The sequence below is a fragment of the Neovison vison genome, chromosome 7 (assembly GCF_020171115.1).
Source record: "Neovison vison isolate M4711 chromosome 7, ASM_NN_V1, whole genome shotgun sequence".
In the NCBI taxonomy this organism is placed as follows: domain Eukaryota; kingdom Metazoa; phylum Chordata; class Mammalia; order Carnivora; family Mustelidae; genus Neogale; species Neogale vison.
The window spans coordinates 59,947,306-59,969,116 of record NC_058097.1 but is presented as its reverse complement, the minus strand read 5'-3'; the positions used below and the strand labels follow the sequence as shown (position 1 = coordinate 59,969,116).

Genomic DNA, 21,811 nt, shown 5'->3' with positions numbered 1-21,811 from the left:
TTAAAGATTTTATTTGAGAGAGTGAGCACGAGAGCAGGGTGCGAGGCAGGGGGAGAAGCAGACTCCCCACTGAGCAGGGAGCCCGATGCAGGGCCTCAATCCTGGGACTTTGGGATCATGACCCGAGCTGAAGGCAGATGTTTAATCGGGTAAGCCACCCCGGCACCCCTATTATTATTTTTAAAGTAAAGTGTATGCCTCGTGTACGGCTGGAACTCACAACCCCAAGATCTAGAGTCACACACTCTACTGAGTCAGCCAGATTCTAGGACTTTTTTTTTTTTAAAGATTTTATTTATTTATTTGAGAGAGAGACAGTGAGAGAGAGCATGAGCGAGGAGAAGGTCAGAGAGCGAAGCAGACTCCCCATGGAGCTGGGAGCCCGATGCGGGACTCGATCGCGGGACTCCAGGATCATGACCTGAGCCGAAGGCAGTCATCTAACCAAATGAGCCACCCAGGCGTCCCCAGATTCTAGGACTTTTAAAAACGTCTGTATATCCATCCATCCATCCATCCATCCATCCATCCATCCATCCAACCATCCATCCATCCAAACACAAAATGCAAATCATTACCATGGTTAGTAGCCTGCTTTCTCTGGTCTTAAAGCAGCCCCCGGAGCATCCCCTAGGCATGGCTGATGGCATCCCATCAGACAGAAGGGTGTAATTTATTAAACCATCCCTCACTGTTGGACATCTAGGTGGTTTCTGGTTTGCTGTTGTGAACATCACCTTAACAAACGACATCAAATTTGCAGTTTTGTCACATACAAGTATTGTAGGGCACAGGACGGCCTTCTGGAGCCTTCCATTAAAGATTCATTGAGTGCCTACAAAGTGCAGTCTCTCGGACCCTGCGCCTCAGTGCTCAGGGTCCCTGGGGACCAACGATCTCCCCTCTGCTGTACTGCCCACTGAGGGTCAGTGCCTCCCTCTATTCCACGGACCCCAGCGTCCAGCCCCCCACCCTCAGCCCTCAGAGAAATCACCTCTAAGTGGATGTGTATGACAAATTTAATTCCCTCTTCTCCATCTTACAAAGGTTTCTCACATTTTTGTACAAAATCCCAGGCCTCCTTTCCCTTTCCCTCCCCACCCCAACCCAAAAAGTAATTGTTTAATAAATAATATATGCTCCTGCCCAGGCCCAGAGGGCTAGGGGATAGGGAAACCCTGCAGCCAGACTTAAGAGATTCAAGAATCTAGGACTCCTGTTCCCAGCCCCTTTGGTCCCCAAGTCTACCTGCCTCCCACCCACCCCCCCTTAAATAAATAAGTATAAATAAGGCACAGAAACCCCCCTACTCTGCCCAGGTCTCCTAGAGGGACCGTCTCAAATTAAGGGGAGAGAAGGAGGGGGTGTTTTCCTGCTGCCATGCCCCCAGTCCCCAAATAAATAAATAAATAAGATGTGGCATCGAAGGACGTTGGTGGTTCCCAGTGGCAGGTCACAGCCGAGTCTTCAGCAGCAGCAAGCCCCGCACAGCCCAGTCAAGGGTCAGGTGCAGCCCCCCAAGAATAGCATGGGCTGCCCTGATGCCTCCCCAGGCGGAGGCTGGGGGCGCTAGTGGGGGAGCTGGTGGGTCCGGGGGCGCCTGGGGTAAGGCCAGGCGGGACATCTGTTGGGAGAGGACAGAGGGTTAGCAATAGGCCCAGGGTGCAGTGGCGGTTCTGGGAAGGGGTGTTTGGAGCCTCTACTAAATGGGGGGGGGGTGGTTTGGGAAGTCCAGGCTGCCTGCTTCCGGAGCTTCTCTGGCCTGTGGCATAGGCTTTCTGGGCAGGCAGTTCTCAGCATGTTGGGTGCAGAAAATGAAAACTGGGGCCGAAAGGTGGGGGTGCAAGAGCCAAGTCCAGGGGCTTGGGGGGCAGGTCTATAGAGTTAGGACTGGGATCCTGGTGCTAGGCAAGGGCTGGGGGCTCAAGTCTGGAGTCGGGTCCAAGTTCTTGGGGCTGGGGTCTTAGATGTGGGATCTCTCCAATCCAAGCTGAGAGACTCATGGGTGAGAGCTAGGCACTCAGAAGTGGGACCTGGAATTTGGGGTCAGGCCCAGGAACTGGTATTTGAAGTTTTCTGTCCTGGGTCTAGGATTTAGCAGTCAGGTCTTAAGGGCTCATGACCAGTGTCTGAGGTCTTAGGGACACAGAGCACAAGGTTGGAGGCTTCAGGGTCTAGGCTCTTGAAGTCTGGAGATGGTAGACTCAGGGTCTCCAGGCTGCCTTTGGGTCAGGGTCTGGGGGGTCTTGTGGCCACAGGATTTGAAGGTCTCAGAGCAGGTCTCAGAGCAGGCCCAAAGTCTGGGGTTGGGTTTCAAGCCTAGGTGTCAAGCCTGGGGGCTGGAGGATCCTACCAGGAGCTGCAGCCGGCGCAGCAGGCGGTCCAGCCGGGCCTGCAGGGCACCGAGCTCGGGCTCCAGGGTCCGCAAGGAAGGGCCCCCAGCTCGGCGCAGCCACTGCACGTGGCGCAGATAGGAGAACAGGTCCGCCCGCAGCCGTGTCAGCACACCTGGGAGCTAGGACACAGGGCATGGGGGGCATCAGGAACACATGCCACCAGCCTGCTCTGGCCCCCAGTCCCCCTCCACACTCAGATCTCACCAATCGCCCCCCACCCGCCCTTTCCCCTTCCCTTACCTGCAGGGCTCCCAGAGCCCCTGCACTCATGGCCAAGGTGGGAAGGGAGTCCAGGTTGTGGTCTCCGTCGGCTGGAAATTTGTCCCTCTGTGGGGGCAAAGAAACCTTGAGGGGGACCCTGCCCAGCTCCAAGGGTCCCTCCATCCTCCAGATAGGCTCAAAACTCCTCTCCCCCACCCCCACCCTCACCCCACCCCACCTCCCCGTTTCTGCCACCGTGGTAGCCCAGAAGCCCTCCCCACTCCTGGTCCTGGTCCCTGCCCATCCCTTCCAGTCTCTCCTACCAGCTGGGCGGCAAGCTGCCGAGTGTCCGCCAGGAGGGAACGGGTCAGGAGGACGGCGCTGTCCAGCTCAGCCCGAGGGTCTGGGGAGGCCCGTGGGGGGCCAGGAGGCGGCCCGGGGGCAGCAGCTCTATCTGGCCACAGGCTCAGGGCGACCAGGACCAGGCAGCAAACACCTGGGGGCGGGAAGAAGCAGAGAGCTCAGACCGGACGGGTGGGTCTGAGGGAGGAGGGACTGGGGGTCCTGAGTCCCAGGGTGGAGCGCCCAGGGTAGGTCGCAGGGCTGGGGCGGGCTTCCCTCTCCCTCTCCCGCTCTGGCTGCCCCGCCCGTCGGAGCAGACGCGGCCCGGGGCGGGTAGACGGGCCGGGCGTCTCCCGTCCGCCCCCGGACGCCGGAATCTGGGCCCCGGGGCGGGGCATGAAGGGGGGAGGCACAGGCCAGAACCTGCCCCCTCCCCGGGCCTCGGAGCCCGAGCCGGACTGAGAGCAGAGGCAGGAGACCAGGACAGAAACCCGGAGGCCCAGACCCCTCCCCAGGGGGACATCCCCACCCCCTGGTGGACCGCGGAAGGCCGGGCCGCGGAGCCGCCGATGCCTCCGGAGCACACCTGGGCGGAGAGAGGCAGAGGCGCTGGCGCAGCGGGGCCGCGGGAGGCGCAGAGGGACCCGGCGGCGGCGCGCGGCTCGGGGGCTCGGGCCCGCTGGCTCCCCGGTAGCCCATCCCCCAGCTGCCCCGCCCACCCCCGCGTCCGCCAGCCAATCAGCGCCCCCCGGGCCGCCCCGCTCCCGCATCACACCCCCAGCCCGCCCCCCGGCCCTCCCCGGCCGCTGTCTGTCCGTCGGTCCGCATCTGTCTGGCTCTCCCGTTCCTGTCTGCACCACTGTCTCTCTCTCTCTCCTCCCCGTGGCTGGGGTCGGTGTTCTGGACTTGGCGCTCACCTCCTGGAGGCTCTCTGCCTCAGTTTCCCTCCCGGAACCTCTCTGTCGGGATTCCTGGGCGTCTGCGTCTCTCTGTCCCCGCTGACTCCCTGGGGTCCCCGGGCCCTCGGAGATCCCCTCCGGGCATCCGTCTCTGTCTGTCTGGGGTCTCCATCTCTCTGGCGCTGCCCTGTGCATCCCTCCGCGTCTCAGCTTCGTCCTCTCATCTCTCTGCCCCCCTCGTCTCTGGGCCGCCTGCTTTCTGGGAATCTCCTTTCCTCTCCCATCTCTGCCCACCCCCCATGGCTCCCTCACTCTCCTCTGTCTCTTTCTACCCCATTCAGCTGCGCCTGTCTGCTCCCCACCCTACTTGCCACTGGCCCTCCCTCCTCCCTTCCTGTCCCCCCCACCCCATGAACTTGAACCAACTTACTGTTCATGTCCCCACAGGGCAGGGGTTCCCCAGGGCAGGGAGCAGGGAGCTGGGGGCCTTTAACCCTTCCCTGTCCGCTGCCGGGGGGAGCCCTGGGGGTCAGCTGGGCCTCGGCCTGGGGAGGGGAGGCATGTGCGTGTGAGCAGCGAGGGCCGTGGCAGTGAGGGAGTGTGTACGCCTGGGGGGTTATATAGGGGGCCAGGGCGGTTGGGCGGGGGGCAGGCGGCAGGGGAGGGCGGCCTGACACATCCTGACTCACCCTCCCTGCCTGCCTTTTCCATTCAGAGGGAGCCGGCTGCCTCGCAGGGCTCAGGCTGCCTCGCTCAGAGGAGGGCAAGGAAGGAAAAGTTGGAAAAGTTGAAGAGAGAAAGGGGGGGGTGGTCGGAGAGGGGCTGGTGAGGTCATTGGCGTCCCCTCCCTCCACCTCCTCCTCCGGGCCGCCACAGGGGCAGACACAGTGGCTCAAGAGCTGGGGCTGGGCTGTGGGGGGGGGTACGCGGGGGGGTTCTGGTGGTCTGGGTTGGCTGGACCAGGACCATCAGAGAGGTAGGGAGGCTAGGGAGAGAGGGACGGGGAAAGCCGAGGACAGAGCCACAAGACGCAGCCCTGGGGAGATGGACGTGCAAGGCAGAGCCATTCGAAGGGACAGAGTGAGTGAGAGGGATGGAGAGTGTGAGACCCAAGCGAGGACACAGAGAATATGGGGACGATGAGGCAGAGGTGGAGTCTGAAAGGCAGAGATAGACTGTGATCCACGGAGAGATGCGGGACATCTCACTGCAGGAGCAGAGAGACCCACACAGAGACCCCAGGAAGAAAAGGGACAGCAAGTTGTGGGTTTAGAGAGAGGGGAGGCAGGCAGCAGGAGAAACACACCAGGGACAAAGTTGCAGAGGCCCCTAGAGACAGGCAGGGAGCCAGAGACCCTCAGAGGAGGTGCTGGGCGCTGGGACAGAGAGGAGTACAGTCTCTGGGAGACAGACAGGTACGTGAAGGTGGGGAGAGAAGCAGAGCTGAGGGGGAGAGAGAGAGAGAGAGAGAGAGCATGAGACACCCAGATGAGGTGCGATTTGGGTAGGTGCTGCATTCCCTCTGGGCCTCAGTTTCCTAATCTGTGAAATGGGGATAACCGAGCACCCATCCCCTTGCTGCCCCCACCCCATGCCTGGTAAGGATGAGTTCACTCGTGTAGAGGTGTAGGACACACAATCAGCTGTCAATAAACATGAAGCATTGCAGTTCTGTTCCTCAATTTTTATTAACACATGCCCGGAGGTCCAGAGAAAGATGCAGCATCCAGGAGGGCTGGGGATGGCAAGTGAGCGGGCAAGGTAATGAGGGTGACAGACACATGGAGAGAGTGGCTCAGCCAGGGAGTGGAGATGGGGATAGGGCAGAGATGGCAATGTGCGGAGGCACTGGAGCAGGGGATGGGGGGGGGGGGGATGGACAGGACAGCCCTGGAAGCACAGGCGCCCTGATGAATGCTGGGGACAGAGGCAGAGCCAGTGAGGGACTGGGTCTAGAGCCCCATCCCCTGGAGCATCCCCCCTTCCCAGCGAAAGATAGGGTGGGAGTGAGAAGGCAAAACGACAAGGCCCCCCTGTAGGCCCCCTCCTGGCTCTCAGAACTGTGCTGAGCTGGTAGGGGGGATCTGGGGATGAATGGCAGCTAGAGTCCTCCCCCTCCCATCCCCCACCACGTGGGGTGGGGGACGAGGGCTCACGTCCCTTGGGAGGTGAGGTCACAGCCCCCCCGAAGGTGGGACATGACCTCATTGCCTCAGGTAAGAACTCTCTCTGCGGGTCTGTCATGGCCACCCCTTCCAGGGCCCCCCAGGGGCCCTCCCCAGCCCCTGCTCCCACAGGGACCCAGGCCTCTGACCACTGGGTCTCCGCCCCTCAGGGGGCCTGTTTCCGGCTGAGTCAGTGTGGGGGGCCCGAGGCTGCGTCAGTGAGGGGAGAACTGACGTAGCCCCCCCCCCCAGACCGGCGGGGCCAGCCAAGGTGACTCAGGCCACCAGCCTGGGGGATGGACTGGCCTGAGGGGATAGGGACTGGGCCTGGGGCCAGTCTGAGAGCAATAATAGGGATCCTGCACTGGCAGCCCCTTCTACCTACTAGGAACCAGGAGTGCTACCCCAGACCCTTTTCTTCAACCCAGGATCCTGGGCCCCCAGCCCCCTCCTCCCTCCGAACCAGGTGGCAGGTGTCCAGGCCTTAAACCCTGGCTCCCAGGTGGAGAAAAAGGTGTTTCCATTCTGCCATTTGGAAAATGCTCTATGGGAAAGGTCAGGAGTCTGAGGCTGGGTCAGTGTACCTGGCTGGTGCCAGTCCCCCCACCCCCACCCCATCGTGCCTTGGCCTGCACCCTGAGGCCGTGGGGTCATCTTTCCCCTAATTCCAGCTTTCCTGGCTGCAGGAGTCTGAGGGAGATGGGGTGGGTAACACAGGTGGTCAGGGGGATTCCTCAGCATCCTGGGTCTTCCCCAGGGTTGGAGCTGGGGAGGCCCGGGCTCCTTCTATTGCAAGGAGAGCAAGAGGGCACGAGGTGCCCCCACTAACAGGCAGAACTGGGGAATCACAAAAAAGTGACACATATACACAGATGCTGTAACACAGACACCCAGGGTGAGCAAAAGACCAAGTTGTGAAACAATAGGATATACAGATACAAGCAGCTTTAAGGAAACCAGCTCAGAGGCTCAGAGACAAGGACCAGGGAGACATAATGCCAAAGGCTCTGCATGGAGGGTCCCGCATGTGAGGGAAGATGCCACTGGAATATGAGTGGGGAGCTGGGGGTCCTTTCTCCTGTGCTGGCCCTGGGTGAGGTAGGGCTGGCTGGTGTGAGGTCAGCAGGTCCAAGGCTGTGTGTGTCCGTCTGTCTATCCCTGGGGGGTCCTGTCTGGCCTCTGGGGGGTGACTGGGCAGGCAGGCCGCAGAAGCAACCTAAACCTGTCATTAGCGGTGAGGGCCGTGACGGCGGGGGCCCCCCCAGTCCCAAGCCGCGGTCCAGGGCCCAGCAGCCCCGCCCCCCACCCCCTCCTTGATCCCTGAGGAATCCCGGGAATTGCGAAGTGGGTCCAGATGATGTTGACACAGGAAATGGTCATCAGCTGCTGGCCTCAGCCCCATAACCCCTATGACCCCCCCCCCCCCGGCCCCCTGCTGAGCCCCCTCTAACCTGTGTCATCTCTGACGGAGGCAGCCCAGGGCCACTCAGCTCCCACCAGGATGTTTACAAGAGATGCACAGACCAGGAGTCAGCCTCACGGGGCTTCCTGAGAAATGGGGTCTGGACTCCTGGACAGCTGCCCTCAGACCTGGTCCCTGGCCTTCTGCCTCAGACCCAAGAGTCAGGCCCCCAGCCCCTCCTCCCTCAGACCCAGCAGTCCAGCCACCTCCTCCTTCAGACCCAGGAGTCCTGGTCCCCAGCTCCCTCCTCCCTCAGACCCTGGAGTCCAGATCTCCAGCCTCTCTTTCCTCAGCCCCAGGAATCTGGGCCCTCAGCCACCTCCTCCCTCAGACTTGGGCCCAGACCCCCAGGCCCTCCTCCCTCAGACCCCAGAGTCCAGGCCCCAAAGCCACACTGCTCCAGGAGGTTCCCTTCTCACTGTACTGCAAAGCTGAGTGGAGGGTCACCTGAGAGAACTAGGGATCATGGTCCCAGCCCAGCCCTCCACTGGGCTCCTCCACCACTGAGGGGAACCAAATGGGAAACCTGAGGACCTCCACATGGACCCCTTTCCCCATTTGTGGGTAGAGAGACTGAGGCCTGAGGAGAAGGGTCTTCCTCCCCATGAGCCATACTCAGGGCCCGCACATCCTCATGGCCCAACACATTCCCCATCCGTTCTCCACCAGGAGGCCTGGAGAGCCCTCGGAACAAGAGGACTCCCAAGCAAGTGCTCTGGCCTCTGGCCCAACCCCCATTTTCCCCTTGTCCTCCTGGGCCACCTGGTTGTTAGGGGGGGCCCTCCCTAACAATGGGGCTCAGTGAGCCTCAGGGCGCCTGCCCCTGGTTGCTAGGGGGAAGACCCCTGGCAACGACATCTCTGGAGACTTTGGGCCACCTGGGGCTGCCCTGCAGGCATCAGGTTACCAAACAGAGGGATTCCCTGGCAGGAAGGTCTCCTAGGCCCCGTGGCTTGGGGTTCCCTGGTTGGCAGGCAGGAGGTGCCTTAGACCCCTACCTACTTTCTACCCAGGTTGGCTGGCCCCCACCACTGTGGGGCCCTTCAACCTGGTTGCTAAGGAAGCCACTTCCTACCAACCAGGCATGACCAGGCCAGTGTGACCCCCCCTCGTCCTTCCTCACTGCTAAGGGGGCTCCCTAGCAACAGAACTTGGAACCTTGAAAGCTGGGTGGGCAGGTGGGCGGGGCCCCACTGGTTGCTGGGGTGATGGCCTTCAAGGTCTGTCCCCACAGAGGCCCCAAGGGTCTGGGGAGGCAACATGGTGGGCTCTGGGATCCCCGCTTTGAGCCTCTTCCTGCTGATGCAGGGCTCAGTAGGTGAGGGGGCTGAAGGGAGGGTCAGAGAGCCGAGCACGGAGCCTCTTCAGCCTCCTTACAGCCCCTCTAACACTGACCCTTTTTCTCCACAGATGGGAATGGGATCCAGGGATTCTTCTATCCATGGAGTGAGCAGTGGCTGAAACCCGGTCCCCCAAGGACAGGGAGTCCAGACTCCTGGGAGACTAACTCCATGGGTCTAAAGGGAGAAGGGGCTGAAGACCTGATCCTGGGTCTGAGCCAAGAGGGCTAGGGACCAAGACTCCTGGGTCTGAGGGAGGAGGGGGCTAGGGGTCTGGACTCCTGGTATTGAGGGAGGAAGGGCTGGGGGTCTGGACTCCTGGGTCTGAGGGTGGAGGGTGTTGCCAGCCTGGACTCCTGGGTCCTCCACAGAGTAAGCCTTCGGCAGGAGGCCAGGAGCCTGACTTTGAGGTCCTGGGGTTCTGGGGCCCTTGGGTCAGAATCTGTGACGTAGGTGCCCTTGTGGTTGGTCCCAAGGCTGTGAGGGAGATGTATGGGACCGGGAGAGCTGTGGGGGCCAAGCGGCAATTGAGAACCCCAATCTGTGTCTGCGTCTCCGGTGCTGCTATCGTGATGGGGTCTGCTACCACCAGCGGCCAGATGGTGAGTGCCAGGAAACCGGGTCCCTGGGGCCACTGAGACTCCTGGGTCTTAAACCTGCCTCCTTTGTGCAGAAACCATGCGGAGAAAGCACATGTGGGCGCTGGGCTGGACATGTGGAGGCCTCCTCTTCCTGATCTCCAGCATCTGCTTGTTCTGGCAAGTGGGTTTGGGGCTGAGGGTGGGCTCCCGCACCCCTGCAGGAGCGGGCAGATGGTCAAGTCTGAGTGTGACCCTTCCCCATCAGGTGGGCCAAACGTCGAGATATGCTGCACCTTCCAGGATTCTTAAAGGGCAAATGTGACCTGTCGAGGACTGTGTCTCTGTTATCTAAGGACAGGGGGCCTTCCAGCGAAAAGAAGACGTCTGCAGGCAGCATGCCAACCTCTGTTACTCCAGAGGGGAACACGGAAATGTCAGGGGTCACCGAAGGGGAAGGGACGACAGAAGGGGGTGATGAAACAGAAGGGGCAGAGGACGAAGATTAGGGGCACCCCTGGGGGGGCCCTCAATACAGATATAGCATATAGACGCGTGGTCTCTTTTCTAAGATCCATGGGAGCAGGAGGCACAGGAGCTCCAGGGCAGGGAGTGTGCGTGTGTGCGTGTGTGTGTGTGTGTGTGTGTGTGCATAAGGGGACTGGGCTGTGATCATGGGGTTTCCAGCCTGAGTGGGGTCTGGAACCAGGGAGCGGTGGGTCGGTTGGGGGTGGCCTGCCGTTCTCCTGCAGGAGCACCATTGACAGATAGCCTTGGTTGCCGACCCTTGGGATCCTGCCTTGTCTGCCAGCACACCTCCCACCAATGCCCAAGCATGGCAGAGCTCCCTGCGGGACACAGGCCACCCTGGGTAGACAACGTTACTCTCAGATTCTCCAGTGGCCCGGTGGAAATTCTCCAGAAAGCGCCTACGGTACAAGACTTGTCCTGCCCAGCCCTCGGGCCTTCCTCAGGCATACCCCGTACCAGGTCCCCTCTACAAGTACTTCCCGGGCACCTGGGTGGCTCAGCAGGTGCGGACTCTTGATTTCGGCTCTGGCCACGATCTCTGGGTCGTGGGCTCGAGCCCCCTACCCAGGCTCCTTGCTTGGCCAGGGTCTGCTGGAGATTATTTCTCTCCCTCTCCTGCAGCCCCTCCCCTCTAAAATAAATAAATCTCTCTCTCTCTTTCTTTTTTTTAAGGTACTTCCTCCCAATAAATACCTGGCGAGTCTAATTTGTCCCTCTGTCTGCTTCTCAGAGGACCCCCAGAGGTCTGGGTTCAAGGTCCTGGCGCCACTCTCCCACCCCCCTCCATGACAGGCTTGTGTGAAGCTGGGCTCCAAGGTCCCCAAGGGCGTGGATGGCCCCTCCGTGGGTGTGGCCAGGCCCCAGTACTGTCCCTCTCCCAGACAGACACACGGCACTAGGAGGCAGAGCCATTTATCCGAGAGAGGATAGGGGCAGACAAGCAGGCATCCTGGTGGCCCAGATGGCGGTGGGTGCAGCTGCACACGCAGTCCTGTCCTCACAGGTGGGGCTGTGGGGCTGTCTGCAGGAGGAAGAACAGGGTTAGTGGCTGTGCAAGACCTCTCCCAGGGACCACGTGTTCCCGGGGCTCACCACCAGCAGCCTGAGGGGAAAGGGAAGGGAGCCCTTTCTTGCTGCTCTGGCTCCTGGTACATTGACTCACACTCCTGCTTGATCGCTCCTTCATCTCTCCACCGCCAACCTGGGCAGCATACTTGCCTCCCTGGGGGCCAGCGGCACAAGCTAGAGAATGAGAGACAGGAAAGTCAGGGACGAGAGACAGAGAAAGAGAGAGACACAGGAGACCAGAGAGACACAGGAGACCCAGACAGACAGACAGACAGAGAAAGAAAAGACAACCTGGCAGTGACTGCTGCTGGTGGCTCTGTCAACTCCATTCATTTTGGTCTCAGAGGGAGGAGGGAGGAGGGAGGGACCAGGGCCAGAAGCTCCAGGTCCCTGTGTTAAAATTCAAGTTTTCTGGGGCGCCTGGGTGGCTCAATGGGTTAAAGCCTCTGCCTGCAGCTCAGGTCATGATCCCAGAATCCTGGGATCGAGCCCCACATCGGGCTCTCTGCTCAGCGGGGAGCCTGCTTCCCTGTCTCTCTGCCTGCCTCTCTGCTTGCTTGTGATCTCTCTCTGTCAAATAAATAAAATATTAAAAAAAAATTCAAGGGGCGACTGGGTGGCTCAGTGGGTTAAAGCCTCTGCCTTCGGCTCAGGTCATGATCCCAGGGTCATGGGATCGAGCCCCACATCGGGCTCTCTGCTCGACAGCCTGCTTCCCTTCCTCTCTCCCTCTGCCTGCCTCTCTGCCTAACTTGTGATCTGTCAAATAAATAAATCAATCTTTAAAAAAAAAAAATTCAAGTTCTCTGGCCCTCGCGTGCCGGAAGCCCTTGACTCTGCCCACTGAGGAGTCCCATGTTCAAATGAACAGGCCCGTCTTCCTTCGAAGAGGGGCCCACACACCAGTTGGCTTGGCCCACGTTTCTGGCAGGTGGTTTCAGCAGACCTGCCCAGTTGTGTTAGACCTCTGGGCAAGGTAAAGGACTCTCACTGCTGGCAGGTGGTTCTACAACTCTCGGCCTGATTTTTGTGGGAGAATGCATCTCGTCTTAAACCCATCTCCTCCTCTGAGCTGCAGAGCACGGCAGATGATGGGAGGGACTATTTTCTGTTTTCACAAAGAAGCACATTCAGGATCCACAGGAGAACAGCTCAATTCTTCACATACAGAGGTCTTTGCACATCAGGATTTAAGTTTTTTAGGGAACTCCCGTTTGAGAAACTGGGTCAGTCACTCATCTGTTGTTGATGCTGTTCCTCCTCTCGGTTCATCCATGGGTCAACCCAACCGTCCTTCATCTACCGTCCTATCTACGTGCCCAAACCACCCACTCAACAGTTCTGAATTGCACCCATTCCTCTATCTAACCATATCCATCCACCCATCAACTGAACATCCATCCCTCTATTTGCCCATCCATTCACTAGTCTGTCCAGCCATCCTACAGCCAATCCATCCACTAGTCAAACAACCCATCCGTCCATCCACGCATCCACCCATACTGCTTGCGGGGCGATGCTAAGAATGAAGGCACCGGAGATCCAGGCCTTACCAGTGGGATGCTCCCTGTCCAGCGGGAGAGACATAAACCAGCACACAGACCCCACAAGACACACAACAAGCAATAACGGGGTAACTCAGACACTGGGAAGACCCAGAGAAAGGCAGAGAGTTGAGCTGGAGCTTAATGGCCACATGGGACATTTTCCATGTGGAGTACAGATGGCAAGGGCACTCCTGCTATAGGGATAGACAAACAGAGGCCAACTGACTTCAGACAGCCTGGCTGTCCATGGGCTGAGGGATGCCGTCATAACCCAAAGAAGGAAGGAGATGTGGGGCTGAAACCTGTGGGGCCCAGGAAGTGGCAGGGGTTTTAATCAGAGGGCAACAGGGAGCCACAGCAGAAGTTTGAGCAAAGGAGTACAAGCCGGAGAGTGTGTGTTTAGGAAAGAGGAGAGAAGACAGAGGAGAGAGAAAAGGAAAGGGATGAGCAGTAGCTCCTTTCCGGGGTCTCACACTCCTGGTGTTCTGCTCTTTCCCTCACTCTTAGAAGAATCCTATCTGTGTGCACTCGGACAAGAGATGGTACCTTTCTGTACCTCGGTGTCCTCCCCTGGGATGGGGACGGTACTGGTGGTGGCCCCTGAAACTCATTACAGTGATAGGATTAAAAGGGACCTGGTGCCCCTGGGGGCTGGAGTGCAGAGCAGGGTCTCTAAGTGGTGGGTGAGCGAGTAGGGACTCTCTAGGCCTCAACTGGGGGGCAAGGTCTCTTTGTCTCTTCCAAATCTGCACTCATGCCTGTGGTCCAAGGCTCCAGCCTCTGGACCCTGCTACTCTCCTCTTGATCTGGTCCTTTGTTTTTCCCTCCCTGTTGTCAGTCTCCCTCCCTATCTCTCCATTTCTCCTCTATTTCCACCCCCACATCTCCTTCCCCCTCTCCCTCCGTCTCTCCAGCTCTCCCCCCCTCTTGCTGTCTCTCCAGCTCTCTCCCACTCCATCTCTCCCCACTGTCCATCTCTGGCCTGTCTCTCCATCTCTCCCCGCTGTCTGTCCATCTCTCCCCCTGTCTCTCCATCTCTCTTCATTTCTCCAGCTCTTTCTCTATCTCCCCCTAACCCCGTGTCTCCAGCTCTCCCCCTGTCTCTCCAGCTCTCCCCACTGCCTCTCTCTCCTCCCGTTTCTCCAGCTCCTCTCCTGTCTCTTTATCCCCCCGAACCCCGAGTCTCCAGCACCCCCCCCCCCGGCCTCTCCAGCTCTCTACAGCTCTTCCTGCCTCCCCACTCGCTGCCCCACCCCTCACCTCGGGCTCACTCGGTGCCCGCACCCGCCGCCCCCGGCCCGGCCTCGAGCGTAGCGAGCTGCAGGCGCACGCGGCGGGAGCCGGCGGCGGGCGGCGGGGGCGCGCGGGCGGCACGGCGCGTCCCCAGAGAGCCGGGCGCGGCGCGCGGGCCGGAGGAGGAGGCCGGCGCAGACCAGCGGCGGGAGAGCTTGCGCGCCAGGCGGGCAAGCGCTGAGGGCCGCAGGCCGTAGTCGCGCTCGAGTTCCTGGCGCGAGATCTCGATGTTGCCAGTGTACCAGAGGATCCAGCCGAGCAGGCTCAGGAAGACGAGCAGCGCGCCCGAGTAGATGAGCAGGTCGCCGAAGTCGCGGCCGCGCACCTGCAGCTGCGCGAACACGCCGGTCAGCAGCGCCGCCATGCCCGCCACGTCCAGCGCCACCGCCAGTAGCAGCGCCATCCGGCAGCGGCCCAGGCCGGACGCAGGCCCCGGCGCGCAGGCCGGCGGGGACGCTGCCCCCGGCGGGGGCCCCTGCGGGACGCCCACCGCTGGCGCTGCTGCCATGGCCCTGCTGCGCCGCGCTGGCTCCCCCAAAGAGCCTTCCGGGGTGCGGCCCGGCCCGGGGCGGGGTCAGGGGACGGCGCCAGGTGTGCCCGGCGCCCTCCTGGTCACCTGAGCTGGCTGGGGTGCACACGGGCCCGATTCGGGGGGTGCTCCGGCCCTGGTTTCTGGACCCGTCCTGGCCCTCAGAGGCCTTGATGGGGGCAGCCGGGCTCCCGGATAAGGGTGGGAGGGGCCTTACGCACCCCAAGGAGCGCGAAGGAACACATTCAAAATTCAGGGTGCCCTAATGGAGGCAGCATGGGGTGCTGCGGGATCCCGGACGTTGCTTCTCTTCAGCGCCTGCCTGCGGGGCCCTCTGCGCCCCAGGCCCCGCGGTGGGGACAGGTGGGGTCAAAAAACAAGGACCATACAAGACGCCTGGGCCCAAAGCCCCGGGACGCCGGAGTTAGCGGGCAGGGCGCCCTAATGGAGGAAACACAGGGCTCTCGGGAGCTGAGATTTCTCTCCCTCGTTGTCGGTCCCCTAGGGCGGCCCGTGCGCCCCTGGGAGGTGATGGAGCTCCCGGCCCTGAGCGCACCCCCGTCGGGCCTGGGGGCGGTGGTGCGGGCAGCGGGGCGGCCCCCAGGCTTCTCCCAATGCCTCTGGACGGCCGGGATTCCCTAGGGGCGAAGCCCCCGAGCACGGAGGGGGACCTCATGGAGTTCCCGGACACAGTCCCAGGTCCAGCTGCACTCGCGGGGGCGACAGAGGCCGTGGCCGTTCCCTTTGGTGAGCCGAGGTCTCCGGTGCCCCCCGAGCGCCAAGCCCCGTGCTGTTGAGGCCGAGGACCCGGGGTACATCAGGCGGGGCTCCTGCCCCTGAAGAGGGCCGTGGCAACAGAAAACAAGGGAGTTTAAGGGGTGCGACTGGGGGTAGAGGGGACGGGGCAGAGGCCAACAGATGCGGTCCCCCAAGGAACCAAGAGCTTTTAATGCAAATCTCTCCCCTGCCAAACGACTAGCCCTCGGGGGGAACAGACGCCCTCCTGCGGCGGAGGGCTAGTCAGTCCGCTAGAAGATTACTTCCAGCTTCTCTCCAGACTATAAAGCGTTTGAGCTCGTCCTGCGGAGGGCGACCCCAATGTACCCGCGTCAGCCACAGATTTCCGAACGTGGCCCGAAGGAAAACGAGTGTTTCCGAAGAGACCCGGGAGGGCGTCTCCGAAGGGTTCCGAAAATGCCCGAGCGGGCCTCTGTGCATTCGTCGGGAATAGCCGAGAGCTCGCGAAGAAGACCGGAAGCATCCGGAGACCCTGGGGCTGGCCTTAAGTAACTCACGCATCCGCACGTTCAGACGTAAAACACACACTTATTGAGCACCTATACTGTCCCAAGCGCAGGTGAGCAACCCTGGAGAGAAACCCCTGCGGAAAGGGACTTAGGGCCTCTCGAACTGGACCTACTCGGAAATCCAGCGCTACCCTTCCGAAAACACACGAAGGGCCCTCGTAAGGGTGATGCTCCGCCTCCGAGGACACGCCCTCGGGTCACTAGCCGAACAGTTCTGAAGGCCCCCGAGCGGTTGGCGACGGGCTGGCGGAAGCAGCCGAACGTTACCGAGCCGGCTCGCAGGCGGACGGGAGGAGTCGGGGACAGGCGAGTCCTTGCGCGTGCCCACAGAGGAAGCGGAAATGCGTGTGGATATTAAAGGCGTCGTCCCGCCTCCTCCTTGTCCCTTTCCGTCTCCGGCTGCCTTAGCGAGAGGAGGTGAGCGCGCGGCTCTCTGTCGACCGCGTGGTCGTCTCGTTTTCCCGAGGCCCGGGGCCTCTGGCTTTGTCTGGCGTCTGTCGCCGCGCCCCTCGTGTCTTTGGCCGCCCCCCGACCCCGCCGCCGGAGCTCGCTGCGGCTTCTCCCGTTCTGTCCCCTTGCGTCCCCCGCCTGAGCTCAACCCGCTGCGCGCTGCGGGGACTGCCGCCGGCGCGGTTTCCAGTCACGCCCCTGCCCCTGCTGCGCGGGTGGGGCCGCGAGGCCCGCCCCCGGCCCGCCGCGCCCCCTGACAGCCGACCCGCCGCTCTTTCCGCAGCCGCCGCCACCATGTCGGCCCACCTGCAGTGGATGGTCGTGCGGAACTGCTCCAGCTTCCTGATCAAGAGGAACAAGCAGACCTACAGCACTGTGAGTGAGGCCCGCGCGCCGGCCCCGGGGGGATGCGCGCCCCGCCGCTTCCCCGACTCACGGCCCCGCTGCGCCCTCCTCCCCAGGAGCCAAACAACCTGAAAGCCCGCAACTCGTTCCGCTACAACGGGTTGATTCACCGCAAGACCGTGGGCGTGGAGCCGGCGGCCGACGGCAAGGGCGTGGTGGTGGTCATGAAGCGCAGATCCGGTGAGCACCTGCGGGCCCGGCTCGGGTCCGGCCTCGGGCCGCACAGGGCGGCCGAGGGGCCGGGGTGGAGCATCAGCCCGGGGAGCCCTTGCGCCGGCTCAGGTGCGGGCAGCCGTCCCTGTCCAGCCGTGGGGGTCGTCCCCGGCTCTCACTGGTAAGGACCGTCGCGCTGGCCGTGGGCAGGTGGACCCCGGCTTGCTGTGTGCGTCCAGGAGCGGCCCCGGCTGTCCAGCCCCACTGGACGGGCTCTTGGTGTCTGAGAAGGCCGTGCGGACCCAGGAGCTTCCAAAGGCAGCTTCGGCTGAGTGTGGCCTGCGTGGCCCCAGGGCCTTTGTTTTCTGCTGGGGGTTGTCCTGGTCTCGGTTCGGGTGTGGAGCCCAGCCTCCTGCGCTGCATGGCGGGGTCGGTGACATGGTGGCTCTGGATGGACTCCTGCCCACCCCGTGGGGGATACCTTCTCGGAGAGCCCCGTTGTGCTGCTCTGGGCCCTGAGAGCTCACTCGCCTCGGGTTGGTGGGTGGCCTCCCCTGGGCTGTTGGGAGCCAGACTGACCTTGTCCTTGGTCTGGGGTCGGGCTCAGTCCAGGCTGGTGTTGGAAGTCACTAGTATGGTGCAGGGTCCTTGCTTTTGGGTGAGCTGTTCCTTTTCTGCCGTTTCGGGGTACAGGACTCGCCAGGACCCCCTAGGTGGGGCGTACTTCACATCCTGAGTGAGGCCCACAGCTTTGCGCACAAGGAGGGGTGCTTTCGTCCTCATCTGGGGTCGGTAGGGTCCAGGCCCCACATGTGCATGGCTGGGGGGCTGCTTGCAGCAGGGCTCTCCCTCTCCCTGGCCTTACCGGACTCCTCCTGGCTCTCCAGCACCCTGGCCAGGCCTCCCAGCTTGTGTCAAGTCCCTGCTCCAGATGGGGTAGCCTGGGCCCTGAAGGGTGGGCGGAAAGAGGCCAGAGCTGCAGTCTCCCGGGCAGCAAGTGTCTGGGCAGTGTGGGGCCCATGTCCCATGCTGGAGTGGAGCAGGCAGTGCCTCTGACTTGGATGAGAGTCCTTCCGTTGCTTCTGCTTTGCTCTCTGAGAAGTGACTAGAATCTCACGTCAGGGACACAGGACAGGACCCACCTCAGAGTGCAAGGCTGGGCCTGGATGGGGCTGGCTGCGGAGAGTGGCCTGCCCAGGCTCACAGCACTGGGGCAAGAGCGCGCCGTCACACTCACTCCTGCCGCTATCCCCTTACCCCTACCCCCACCCCAGGCCAGCGGAAACCTGCCACCTCCTATGTGCGGACCACCATCAACAAGAACGCCAGGGCCACCCTCAGCAGTGTCCGGCACATGATCCGCAAGAACAAGTACCGCCCAGATCTGCGCATGGTGAGTGGGGGCTGTCTGTGGGCGGCTTGTGAGGAGGGCCCAGGAATGGGGGCAGCGTGCTGAGCCTTCTCCCTGTCCCCAGGCTGCCATTCGCAGAGCCAGTGCCATCCTGCGCAGCCAGAAGCCTGTGATGGTAAAGAGGAAGCGGGCCCGCCCCACCAAGAGCTCCTGAGCCCCTGCCCCACTTCCAGAGCAATAAAGCAGTCAGCCTCCTCACCTGGGCCTCTCTCTGTGCTGCCCTGGCCTTGCCCCGTGTGTGTGTGTGTGTGTGTGTGTGCGTGCGCGCGCCTGCGTGTCATCGTGTGCCCCCCCCCATGTGCAAGTCCTGGTCAGGGCTGCTCTGTCCCAGCATTCCCGCCCCTGGGGATGGGACGCGGTCTGGGTCCTTGCATTAGGGGTGACCCATGCACATGTGTGTGCACATTCAGCAGGCCGCCTCTGTTACGGTCCTCATGATCCCAGGCTCTGTGGACACGTGACCATTTCAAGAAAGACCACTGAGAGCCCTTGTCTAAGGGCTGGGCATCCAGGCCAAGGGTCTGTGCCCCATGCAGTGTGTGCCGTGGGGCCTGTGCCTGTGAAAGGATGTGCTGTGTGTGGGGCTTCGTCCTCTGGGATTGGGCTGTGGACCTGGCTGGGGGAGGGGGGAGTGGCCTGGAGATGGACGGAAGCAGGTCGGGGTTGCTTCCCTCCAGGGTTAAAAACTAGGTCCACCAGGAGAGGAGCGGACCGAGCTGTGGGGCAGGAGTGTACCCATGCTTCTTGGTTTGAAGTGGGAGCTGCTGGTCTTGGGCACAGATGCAGGTCTAGAGTCCTCACAGGTCCAGGCTGTTAAAATGGCCTGTTCCTGGGTAGGAACCTGGGTGCCACCTGTTTGTTTCCTGCTGGACAGAGAGTGTGAGTGCCCCATCCCTCCTGGCTCCATCTCCTATGTGCTGTCTAGTCCCAGCCCTCCCCAGGGCCTCCAGGACCCCAGAGCAGTGCTGCTTTGGCCACTCCTCATTGCTGCCCCTTCCCCCATGCACACCCCATTTACCCCAGATGACCCTTGTCTCTCATCCTTGGGGGCTAGAATAGGTTCTCTGGGTTTTCCTGCTTGCTCACCCCTTACCTGCCTCCTGGTGTTAAAACTGGTAATGGCTCATGGGTCATACCTCTCCACTGAGGATACTACTAGTGTGGCTCTGGGCATGGACCAGGACTTCTCTGTGCCTCTTCGCAGAAGTCCGTGGGTTAAAGGAAGCAAAGAGCTGCGCAGGGGCTGCGCATGGCAAGTGCCTGGTAGACCGTGTACTGTCTTCTAGAAGGTACACAGTTGCACGCGGTGACACGTGCGCATATGCACGCATATGTACTTAGACCATCTCCTCCCAGATATCCCACATGTCCCACTTGACAGATGAAGTCACTAAGGCTGCTGTGGGCAAAGATTCTCCACTGTCCCTGTGTTGGCCTGTTTTCCTGCATACCTGCCATGTGCTAGCCAACATTCCATGGATTAAGGATCTGGCATTGAAAAGACCCCTCCCTGGTCCCTACCGTTCTGGAGACCATGTCCTGAGACAGTGACCTGCTCTCTGTTCCCACACCAGATTTCTGTGGCCAAGGGCATCTGCCTCCACAGGCCCTGTTTTGGGACAAGACCCTAACTCCAAGGGCTGCCTTTGCTTGCTGGACAGAGATTGGGATAGAGGAGGCCCTGCCTCCTCCAGCTTTCCTCAGTCCACAGTTGTGAACCCGACCTTTTTCCTGATAGAAACCTGTCTTGCTTGGACTCGGAGTAGCCTCTACTCTTGCCCCACTTGGGTCTGTTCTTGACCCAGATAAAGAGGCAGCCTTTTGGAACTAAGTCAAGTGGCTCTAAGTCTGCTGAGAACCCTCCCACGGTTCTCCTCTCACTGCAAATGAGAAGCAGGCCCTTGGCCACGGCTGCCTAAGCTTGCCTCCACCCTACCAGGCGGTGTGCCTCAGAGCATCTGTACTTGCTGTTCCTCCCCCCAGAAGGTGCTTCCCACCTGCTGAATGTCACCTAAACCTGAGTTGTTTTCTGACCTGTCCATTAGAAGTTGTATCTTTTCCTCCATCTTGGGGTTATTTTTGTCCATAGCACCGATGACCATCTAATGCACATGCCCCGTGCTGGTGAGCCACAGTGGGGTCCAGGGCCCCAGCGTTTGGATGGTGCTCGGTAGGTACTGGTCGTTGAAGAAATGTGTGAGGCTCATAGCTGTGAGCCCTCTGCTCATCCCCCTCGTGCTGTCTCTATCCGCCCCAGAGTTCTCAGTCCACGTGGAGTCCTGCTAGCTGCTGGTATCTTCGATAGAAGTACTTGAATCCTCCCACATGTGGCCTCTCCTGACCTCAGTGTCTGCGACATGGGCTTGGGCTGTGGGCGTCATTGAGGGGGCTGGGCTGGGGAGGCAACACCAGGCATCTGGATGCCGCTGGACTGCTAGAACCAGAAGGGTGGGTGGAGGGAGCAGTTCACCGAGTCCTCAGTGCTTGCGGACTCAAAGGCATGGTGTCCTCTCCCCAGGCCTCAGCTTCCCATCTCTCCAAGTTCTCCAAGAGAACATGTTGAGGTGTGACTGGCATGGGGCTATCTATTCAAAGCTTTTTCTTACACGTGACTGTGTGTTCATGTGGAAATTGGAAAACAGGGTAAAGGTGAGATAAAAAGTAAACCTCGGGGCATCTGGGTGGCATGAGATAGAGCCCTGTGTGGGGCTCTGTGCTGAGCATGAAGCCTGCTTTGGATTCTCTTCCCTCCCCCCGCCACCCCGGCCCCTCCAGCTGCATACTCAAAAAAAGAAAAAAACCCTCAAATACCCAGACACATCACAGTAATAATGCTGAAAGACAAAGGAAAATCTGGAGAGCAGCAAGAGAAAGATGACTCACAGCAAGGGAACCCCAAGACCAACACTGACGTCCCAGCAGACAGTGCAGTCAGGAGACAATGAGGGGACTGGTAGGGAGAGACCACCCCACCCCCTCAGCCTGCCGCCCACCTCCCCCATTGGGGCTAGTGACTCAGCGGCCAAGGCAGTGGGGCTGCCTTGTCGGGGCAGGCTTGCCAGCCCCCAGTTCTGGGCATTTGGGTGGGTCACCTAGTGCCTTGATGCCTCAGTTTCCACAGGTGTGAGATAGGATCATTTCAAGGGCTCCTCAAAGCAGACACTGGTTTTGTTTGCTGTTTGCCTCCAGAGCTAGCCCTGGGAATCTGCAAAATTGAGTGTAGGGCATACCCTTGGCAGCTCCCATGGCAGCTCCCACGGCGTCACTCAGAAAGCTGGGGATTTGGGGCTGAGACATTCTGTGTTCACAGCGGGGGCTGGCCTGGATTCTCCTTCCACCCGTTCCAGCTCAGGAGATCCGCTGGGGCTCTCTGCATGTCACAGCTGGCTTGCATTTGTGCTCACTGGCTGTGCAAGCCACGGCAAACGGCTCAACTTCTCTGTGCCCTTGTTCCCTCATGGATGACTTCGCACAGCCACGGCCCCTGCTCCCTGACCCCTGCAAGATGGCCCTGTGGAAGAAGCTTAGGGAAAGGCCTGCCGTGTTGTGCCCATGAATCTTCACAGGAATGAATGTTTACCATTAGAAGTTATTTTGACCAGATGGACTCGAACCACCTGAGATGTCTTTCCAGATCTGTAACTCTTTGCCCGAAGGTAAAAAATGATGCTCAGGGGTTTTCCAGAGCGCTTTGAACACCTGTGCTAAATCCCACACAATCCAGCAGCCCGGGG

General features: G+C 60.7%; 4 protein-coding genes across 4 annotated transcripts; 2 read left to right on the top strand and 2 right to left on the bottom strand.

Annotated features, from left to right (window-relative positions):
* Positions 1-1,315: 1,315 nt before the first annotated feature.
* Positions 1,316-4,358, bottom strand: IL11 (interleukin 11). Its single transcript, XM_044260583.1, has 5 exons — positions 4,269-4,358; positions 2,921-3,093; positions 2,637-2,723; positions 2,354-2,515; positions 1,316-1,624 (listed from the first exon to the last, which is right to left on the bottom strand). The coding sequence occupies exons 1-5, from the start codon at positions 4,273-4,275 to the stop codon at positions 1,454-1,456; spliced, it is 600 nt and encodes a 199-aa protein (XP_044116518.1). The 5' UTR covers positions 4,276-4,358; the 3' UTR covers positions 1,316-1,453.
* Positions 4,359-8,725: 4,367 nt separating this feature from the next.
* Positions 8,726-9,977, top strand: TMEM190 (transmembrane protein 190). Its single transcript, XM_044260584.1, has 5 exons — positions 8,726-8,783; positions 8,876-8,911; positions 9,282-9,407; positions 9,479-9,563; positions 9,652-9,977. Exons 1-5 carry the CDS (start codon positions 8,726-8,728, stop codon positions 9,890-9,892), a joined length of 546 nt encoding a protein of 181 aa, XP_044116519.1. The 3' UTR covers positions 9,893-9,977.
* Positions 9,978-10,810: 833 nt separating this feature from the next.
* TMEM238 (transmembrane protein 238) lies at positions 10,811-14,485 on the bottom strand. The gene is made up of 2 exons (XM_044260582.1): positions 13,790-14,485; positions 10,811-10,935 (listed from the first exon to the last, which is right to left on the bottom strand). Exon 1 carries the CDS (start codon positions 14,328-14,330, stop codon positions 13,797-13,799), a length of 534 nt encoding a protein of 177 aa, XP_044116517.1. The 5' UTR covers positions 14,331-14,485; the 3' UTR covers positions 10,811-10,935; positions 13,790-13,796.
* Positions 14,486-15,975: 1,490 nt separating this feature from the next.
* Positions 15,976-18,275, top strand: RPL28 (ribosomal protein L28). Its single transcript, XM_044257603.1, has 5 exons — positions 15,976-16,075; positions 16,392-16,483; positions 16,570-16,693; positions 17,941-18,059; positions 18,142-18,275. The coding sequence occupies exons 1-5, from the start codon at positions 16,000-16,002 to the stop codon at positions 18,229-18,231; spliced, it is 501 nt and encodes a 166-aa protein (XP_044113538.1). The 5' UTR covers positions 15,976-15,999; the 3' UTR covers positions 18,232-18,275.
* Positions 18,276-21,811: the final 3,536 nt, after the last annotated feature.

Excerpts from the sequence above, each read along its gene's own strand:
- TMEM190 (XM_044260584.1), top strand. The coding sequence starts at position 8,726 with ATGGTGGGCTCTGGGATCCCCGCTTTGAGCCTCTTCCTGCTGATGCAG. Across the intron at positions 8,784-8,875 it reads GCTGATGCAGGGCTCAGTAG|ATGGGAATGGGATCCAGGGA; the intron begins GTGAGGGGGCTG and ends TTTTCTCCACAG. Across the intron at positions 8,912-9,281 it reads GGGATTCTTCTATCCATGGA|GCTGTGAGGGAGATGTATGG; the intron begins GTGAGCAGTGGC and ends GTTGGTCCCAAG.
- IL11 (XM_044260583.1), bottom strand. Across the intron at positions 2,516-2,636 it reads GGGCTCTGGGAGCCCTGCAG|CTCCCAGGTGTGCTGACACG; the intron begins GTAAGGGAAGGG and ends CCTGTGTCCTAG. Across the intron at positions 1,625-2,353 it reads TGCGCCGGCTGCAGCTCCTG|ATGTCCCGCCTGGCCTTACC; the intron begins GTAGGATCCTCC and ends CTCTCCCAACAG.
- RPL28 (XM_044257603.1), top strand. The coding sequence starts at position 16,000 with ATGCGTGTGGATATTAAAGGCGTCGTCCCGCCTCCTCCTTGTCCCTTT. Across the intron at positions 16,694-17,940 it reads GGTCATGAAGCGCAGATCCG|GCCAGCGGAAACCTGCCACC; the intron begins GTGAGCACCTGC and ends CCCCCACCCCAG. Across the intron at positions 18,060-18,141 it reads ACCGCCCAGATCTGCGCATG|GCTGCCATTCGCAGAGCCAG; the intron begins GTGAGTGGGGGC and ends CCCTGTCCCCAG.
- TMEM238 (XM_044260582.1), bottom strand. The coding sequence starts at position 14,330 with ATGGCAGCAGCGCCAGCGGTGGGCGTCCCGCAGGGGCCCCCGCCGGGG.